This window comes from Olea europaea, chromosome 8, assembly GCF_002742605.1.
Source record: "Olea europaea var. sylvestris chromosome 8, O_europaea_v1, whole genome shotgun sequence".
NCBI lineage: Eukaryota > Viridiplantae > Streptophyta > Magnoliopsida > Lamiales > Oleaceae > Olea > Olea europaea.
In genome coordinates, this window is record NC_036244.1 from 11,048,377 (window position 1) to 11,056,962 (window position 8,586).

General features: G+C 33.0%; 1 protein-coding gene across 2 annotated transcripts in view; it reads left to right on the forward strand.

The window, feature by feature from the left end:
* Window positions 1–7,202: 7,202 nt before the first annotated feature.
* LOC111398785 (transcription factor bHLH71-like) overlaps window positions 7,203–8,586 on the forward strand; it is a 5,408-nt gene continuing 4,024 nt past the window's right edge. Inside the window, exons 1-2 of one of the 2 annotated variants that reach the window (XM_023025878.1) lie at window positions 7,203–7,667; window positions 8,183–8,568. In XM_023025878.1, the coding sequence (XP_022881646.1) occupies window positions 7,296–7,667; window positions 8,183–8,568 (758 nt within the window). In that variant the 5' untranslated portion in view covers window positions 7,203–7,295. The remainder of the gene's footprint in view (window positions 7,668–8,182; window positions 8,569–8,586) is intronic. The other variant, XM_023025877.1, reaches the window with a different exon arrangement.

Sequence of the window (8,586 nt, forward strand, 5' to 3'; positions counted from 1 at the left end):
TAATGTGGCAACATCGAGTAAAATTGCTAAATGTCACAACTGGCGGAACATGTACCCACCGGACATCCTAAGAAAGGACAATCCTTGTTACAAACGAGAAATAATAATCTAAAACAGAAAATAATAAAGTCTACTTATAATCAATTACTAGACAACAAAATTTCAAATCAATTTTTTTATGATGAGATATGGATTCTAACGTATGATAGATCACGAGAACTATCACTCATTATTAATATTCTTATTCATTAGACTATAACAATGGAAAATAATTCCCTTTGTCCCTCCACTTTCCTTTTTCCTTTTAATGTCATGGACTTATCTTAGGACTATTATATTAATTCTTTTAGAAGATTAATGGTTTTAAATTATATTTTATTATGAAAATGAGATAGCTTTAGCTCCTACTAAAAATGTAAGATGACTGTAAAAAGTGGCTAGATCTCGCCTCTTGATCGAGTCTCATTAAATTTAAAAAAAATAGTTGAACCCCAACCTTGAGGACCCCCACCGTCCCGCCCCTAAACCTTTGTGAGGGAGGTAAATCGCGGGATGTGCCCCATCAGGCCAGGGAACAAGAGCTGCCTGTACACTGCGCTTACAAGGAGTTCAATTTCATGTCTCAGGAATCGAACCCCCACACTGCGGCTGCCAGCAAGGCGTGAATCGAGTCTCATTAGATTGGGTATAGAGTAGCTTGAGAGAATGGAATGATCATTCTAGCTTCTAGGAGAGACGTAATTAACTGCATTAATCCGGTAGCTACACCAATCGCGAAATTTAATGAGTAAAATTGCATGAGGTTTTCTACCCATACAAAAGCCCTTTTCTAGTTGTCCACAATATCTCCATCCCTAATCGTCCACTAGCCCGCTCTTGTAATTCTATCCTGCCGTTGTGGACCATTTCCATCTCCGATCCAACCAATATTGTTTCACGAGCTCTATCTGAGTTTCACCTCCCCCATCTTCCATCCCCAGTAGACATTCAATACTATTATCCTAATTTTTCCAACCTACTCGAGATGGTAGTTTAGGTCTTCGGCAAAAGAAATTAAGTCCATGTTCGGCCCTCATTTTTCCTCAAATTCACACATTCATGGTTGTTCACTACTTTTATTAACTTTTCAATTACATTTCATCAATTTTTATAAAATTATTAAAGTTTTGATTTTTAACTAAATCAAGTAGGGGATTAAGAACCTTTGTTGCCTATCAAAAGGAATTTTTTTTTTTAATAAAAACAAAACTAAACTCAAAATAATCTTTTCAATACAATTTTCTTCAAACTCATTTTCGATCACATATTTCCTAGGACCCACAATTAACCATAAAATTCATTAACTTTGATCCAAATCTACTAAAAATCTAATTTTAATTTATACAAAATAGGGGTTAAGTAATGCCCAATTAAGATTCAAGTGCAAAAAATTGAAATGTTAACATCATGCACATGTAATATCGAAGCCTAAATCTTTAAAATTATATCATGAACTTGATTCAAATTCTTAACCTCTGTTTAGCATAGATTAAAATTATTATATTTAATAAATTTTAATAAAAATTAATAAAATATGTGATTGAAATTAATTTTAATTTTTTATTATCTTTTAATCTACACAAAACATGGACTTTGATAATTTTATCTAAAAATGTTGATAATCATAAAACAAGCTGTGAGCAGTAATATTTTTGACCTTTTTTTCAAATCCCAACTCAAAAAATGAACGGGAAGAGTAGCTTTTGCAGCTTGTCGAATTGTTTGTTTTTATGCAGAGTTGAATATAAAATTTGGGTCCCCACTCTCACAGCAATTATTAATTTGGGAAGGAAACGTGAGTGTGTGTGAGAGAGAAAGAGGAGAGAGAAACCTCTTTCCTTTTTTCACCAACTTTTTTTCTGCAGAAAAGCACAAACATCTATAGTGACCTCTCACGTGCATCATATCGTTCATTCTACCCCCTCAAACCGTTGGCTCTCGACTTATCGTTCAAGTGGTAAGTAGATAGTCCATCTTTAAAAATGAGTAAATTAGTGTTCATTTCACATAGTTTTCGAGGAGTTGGAACAAAAATTACTTTTGAGTTCGTTTAGCTAATTTTAAAAATGTATTTCTTCTAGTTATAATAGTTTTTAAAGGGTGTTGATTCAATTTAACTTTTTTTAAAAGCATATCTAGAATAGAAAGTATTGACATTACAACCAACAAATTTCTCTCATCCATCCGAGATTTTCTCCTTCCAAACTCTCTGATTTCGATGCTCAATGTTGTCGATTTTATATCTTGCAACTTACCTATGAGTCTAAATTATAGTTTTCATGAGAACTACTATTAAACCATTTGTTAAATTTATTCTTAAGTTCAATTCGATTGAAAACAAATAACAGGTGTTTATCTTATTTTTGAGATTTTTTATTTTAAACATACGAAGTAAATAAAAGTGATTTTTTTATATGATGGTTGATGTTTTAGGATTCATCAGTTTACCATAACCATCTCCTTAATCTCAATGACCAAACTTTATAACAATTGATTATGCGTACTGGATTGATTCTTCTAACTTATTCAATTTGCCTCTCTCGAGTTTAAATTGATTCTATTTAACTTAGTTAAACTCTATGGGAAGTGCTATAGGTACATAATTGTCTACATAATGTTGTTTATAATTACACGTGGCGCTGGATCCAACTTTTAATTCAAATTTTACACTTGCACATCAATAAATGGATGATTAGGGCTGGACAAAACTCCCGAACCGAACCGACCGAACCGAACCCGAACCGAACAGAACCGAACCCGACGGTTCTTCTCAAGTTAAATACCCGAACGGTTATTTGAATCAAGAACCGACGGGTATGGTTCGGTTCTCGGTTCTAGGCCAAGACCCGAAGAACCGAATAAGAACCGAATCTCCATAATTTTTTAAATTAATTTATTTTAAATAAGTAAAATTATTTTACTTTTTTCTAAATAAATTTATTAACTAGTTAATTTAGTTCAAACCACAAAATATGATTTTCCTATTTCTAATATTCAGTTCAAAATCGACTTAATTAAATTGACCTCAATTTTATCCAAATCTGTTATTCTACTGTAATGTCGTTTTTACTGGAGAAAATCGAATTAAAGTTCTACAACATCTCTCTTAATTATTTTGAGCTCGCTATATTTCTCTTTCTGTAATTTTAATAATCAAATTTATGAAAAATTCAGCAAAGAAAGACGTGAAATACATAATATTGAACTACGTTAATTTGTAAAAATTAATATTAAATATATTATTAATTAAATTAAAGTAACTTTGTATATATTCAAAAATTTAATTATAATACGGAACCGAATGGAACCGAACCGGACCGAACCGAATCGAATGGAACCGAACCCGAATTGTTCCGTAATTAAATTTGGACCCGACGGTTCCACTTACTAAATACCCGAAAATTTCGGGTCTATTCGGTTCTCGTCAGAACCGAACCGAACCGGACCATGTCCAGTCCTATGGATGATTGCTACATCATTTTATGGACACCATTATATGCAATAATTATATACATGTAGAATTTTTTAAATTCTATACCTCTATGTGAATTCTTATACCTTAGTTAAATGCATTAATTTTTTAAGAACTCGTGTAACGCATACTAACTAGAAAATACATTTATATGCTTTTATACTATCTCCTAACTTTTACTACGTGGTCTAAACAAATAATCCGCCTCTTGATATAATTATCACTCACAAAATCAATGGAATAGTTGTCAATTAATCCAAGTATTAAAACTAAAAGTAAAAGTAAAAAACAATTACAACATCAATTGGAGATTTAAAACTTTTTGCCTAAAATTAAAGTTCAAAACTAGGTCACAATCATTCATTTTAACTAATTATTTAATGTCACATCATGAAAAAATATAATAAATCAAGATTGAATTGAAGTACACCATTGGGTTTTAAGAGAAAACCAAAAAAAGATGAAGGCCTTGCACCAAAATTTTGCCTTCTTCTTTTAAAATCATGAAACCCTAACTTTTTAATTGATTTCTTGATTTTCCCCCTCCTTTGGACTTGTATAATATATATGTACAATGAATCCCTCAAGTCTTGGCCTGAATATATGCGTATAATGAAACCTTACAAGTCTTCTTTTATTGTTAGATTACGATATTATTTATAGAACAAGATTTCCATCAAAGCGTTTGAGCAAGAAAAAAAGAAAACGAAAGGAAGAAATAAATCCATTTCTCAATTGAACTATGTTTCTTATGTGATTTTAGTCTTTCATCTTCTAATATTTGTAATTAAATCCTCTTCATTCTAATTATAGTTGACCCGAGGCAAGTTTTAAGATGTTGTAATTTAATTCCCAAATTTTTAATTGCCGAATTTAATTCTCGAAACCTATGAAGTTTTATTGAATGCTCCATTAATTCTTTCAATTGATCTCTTGCACTATGATTAATCTTCAATTGCTTCAAATCATCAGCTAATAAGCTCTAAATAACTTCTTTTAACATAAATTGTATCCAAGTCGAAATTTTTCTACAACTAACATAATCTACACAGAATTGAGTAGGTATTCACTTAATATACATATAAATAGATAATAATAGAAGCTCGAATAAGCGTATAAAATGCACTTATCACTCAAATAGGAGAAATGGTGAGATGATAAATTGAGAGGGAGGTATTTGAATTTTCATATCCTCATCCTCTTTAGCAAGAGTATTTATAAATTCACTTGGAAGATTTAGGTTATTCTAGAAAATAACAAGTGGCGTTCGTCTTAGTGATAGATTGATAACTGGTCCTGTTATGTATTCACATGTTATCGCCAGTTTAGATGTCATTCTTTTCACATTTATCTATGTGTATTTTAATAACAACTTTTGCCGCTATATGGGGGATGGTTTAACCCTTCCTTCCGGAGCTTTCTACATTTTAATTATGTTTGTTTACTTTTCTACTTCGCCTCAAGGGCTGCAAGCTCATAGTATATTTTTATTGATTTAAGAAATAGTATCCGAAATTCGATTTTATTATTCATATTAAATTAAGGATTTGTAAATATGTTCAATGTTAAATCATTCTTGAATGACTCTTATTCCTCTTGCCTCACACCATTCAATCCGCATATCCTATCCTGCTTTTAGCGAATGCCCTAAGACAACTAATTTAGTGGTGGCTAGTTATTGATCGAGCTTATCAGTAACTAGTACATCAGATTCTCCTTTCTACTATATTTTTTTGTTGCAGGTTGGTGAGGAATGTTATAAGGATTCATAAGATTTTTTGCTTTTTCAATCTTAACGACGATTGCGCTGATTATACCTTCTTTCATGAAAGTTCATCATGTCTACAAACCTCTTTAGGGTGGGTTTATTTATTCGTCGCTCATTTCGCTTCATTTCTGACATACTATAGTAGCTTCCTTTCTGACATACTATTGTAGCTTTTTACTGTTCTCAAGGGAAGAAGTTGGTAATAGGATTCATTACAATCTCACCGAATCCACCTTGTAAACTTGCCCTTGAATTCTCGAACTTTGCCCGCGAAGATTCATTTTCCGCTATTAGTTTTGTGAGGTTTTTCCGCTATTTCTTATATATTCTTTATTGTGGATATCTTCTTCCATAAGCAATAATGTTGAGTGAGGGAAATGTAACTTCCGTTGTTCTTCCTTCCATCACTTCTCTTTTGCATTACCATTCATGGGATCGTCACTGTGCTTTTCGATAGACGACACCAATTCATTGACCATAAAGTTACAATCAACGAATTTCGCTTGTGGTTTCGATGCTTAAACAGGAGCAAGAAGGGAGATGGCTATTTCGGTGGAAGATATTTGAATTTGCATGTCTCATTCTCTTTGACATGGGTATCTATAGATTTCCTTGCAGGCTTTAGGTCATTCTAAGAGATAACGAGTGGTGATTGTTTAGTGGTAGACTGATAATTGATTCTTGTATGTATTCGCATATTATTCATTGAATTAAAAGTTATGATTTTAACATTTATCCTCGTGTATTTTAATGCCTTTTGCCGCCATATAGGGAGTGGTTCGTCTCTTCCTTCCATGAGCCTTCTATATCTACGTTTTAACTACCCTTGCATACTTTTATAATTCGCCTCAAGGGATTTGAGCTCATAGGACTTTTATTATTTATTTATTCATTTATTTTTGATTTAATCAGAAGTTAAAAAATTAGTTTTCAAACAAAAATTACAATACCTTATGCAAGAAAACCTTCTACTCAAAAGCGATAACAAAGATCATGCCAAATGTGCCCCTTAATCTTTCACTTTTCATTATATTCATCAAAACATTTTGTAAGAAGCTTTCCTGACTACTTTACTATGGTCATATACATCAATGACAAGTAGATATTGGTTAGAGAAACATATCCTATAAAAAAATCTCCAAGTAGAACTGAATGTAAGCACTAGGATAATCGGGAAGAACGATAGCTCGAAAAGTTAAAAATTAGTAATTTTTATTAACAAATTTAATGGACTCAATCTTATATGTACGTGAAAATAAGTCATAATGATGAACATCCTCCAAATCTCAATTTAATTATCACGCATTCCTCACTTTTTCCCACATTGTTAAACTATTTTGTCTCAATTTTGATTGGCCCCAAAAAATTTAATAGAAATTTTTTTACATGACGTCTATATGTCAAGTTATTAAAGATGTGAATAGATTCTGCCCACATCTAAGGGCTCGGTTGGCATGATTTTTACTTTTATCTCTCATAGAAGAGTTTTTGAAAATAATTATCTTAATTTCTATTTGAAAACTATTTTTTAAAAGAGGTTTTCATTCTAGAAATACTTTTAAAGAATGGTACATTGGACCAGTTTCCTCTAAAAACTCTTCTTAATAGAAGAAGTCTTTCATAAAATTAGCCAAACGATTTAAAAGCAACTTTTGGATGTTAAAGCTCATTTTGGCTTTTCAAAAGCCATGTCAAATAGGACTTAATTGTGCTGATAAAACTTTGAGGACCAACTTGTTCGTTTAAGAAGACTGCAAACCGACTTGCTACTCAGTCGGTAAGATGGGACAAACGGCGAACATTTGTACTCTGATTTTAACCCTAGAGACCTACACCTGTCTCTCTCTCCCCCCTCCACCCGCCCCCCCCTCCTGTTCACACACATTACTCGCACTAAAAAGTTTTTAAAGACACCAAAAATGATTGAAATCTTTTTAATCGAACAAAGTCAATAATATATATGGGATTCTCAATTCTCTTGTACTGCACAAAGAGAAAAAGAACTGCAATCGAAACATGGCTTTAGAAGCCCTTTCTTCTAACGAACTCTTGAACTTCGTCATCTATGACTCCATTTCTTCTACCCCATATAGCTGCAATGACTCGTCAGACGCTATTAGCTTGTTACCTCAAGCAAATGTTGTTGGCTGCTCCTCCATGCCACCGCCGAGCCACCCACCAGAGGCAACAGAAACAACCCAAAAGCCACCGGAATTTACCGTGCAAGGCCGCAAGAAGAGAAGGAGAAGACCAAAGGTGTGCAAGAATAAAGAGGAAGCTGAAACACAAAGAATGACGCACATTGCTGTTGAAAGAAATCGCCGTAAACAAATGAACGAGCATCTAGCCGTCTTGCGATCCCTCATGCCGGAATCTTATGTGCAAAGAGTATGATAATTTTCTTTACTGCAAGAATTCGATATCTAATTTTATTTTTACACAATTTCAAGTAAAAAAATTGCACACTTTATGTCCTATATTTACATTTTTATCATCAAGGAGGGCAATTTTTTGGTGGGATGAGAATTTTAGTCAATATGGTTCAACGGTGGTTTGATTCCAAAGCTTAGATCTTATAATTTATCTGTCTTTTTGGACATATATTCTTGTTTTGATTAGATTGAGGAAAAGCCAATAATTCCAGCTGTGAGAATATTTTTATTGCTACAAGGGCAAATTCAGTTTCTCGTGTCAATAGATCTGATATACAGTGCATAAATTAGTTCATAGATTCTTGTGCTCTTCTTCAAGTTCTATTCAAAATCTATTGAAAAAAGATTCCAGCCTTTCCCCAAATCTTTTTATTAAATCTATTAACATATTAGCATGATTATTCATTCGTAAATTAACAAAAAAGAAAACCCTAAATAGCAAATTTCTATTTTTTTAATATTTGGCTGCAGGGTGACCAGGCCTCAATTGTTGGTGGTGCAATAGAATTCGTAAAGGACCTCGAGCACGTTTTACAGTCACTAGAAGCTAAGAAATTCGTACTACAACAAGCTGCTACCGCTGAGACAGGAGATGCAAATGACCACACGCATGGCTCTAACAAAATGTTAAAAATCAACCCTTTTGCTCAATTTTTCTCACATCCACAATTCAGCTGCTCTAATTTACACAACAATTATACATCCCAGAATTCAGCAGCCATTGCAGAAATTGAAGTCACCTTGATTGAAACCCATGCAAACATGCGAATCCTTTCCCATCGAAGATTTCGACAGCATTCCAAGATTGTTTCTGCCTTTCAGGCTATGTTTCTCTCCATACTTCACCTCAATGTCACCACTTTGGACCCACTCGT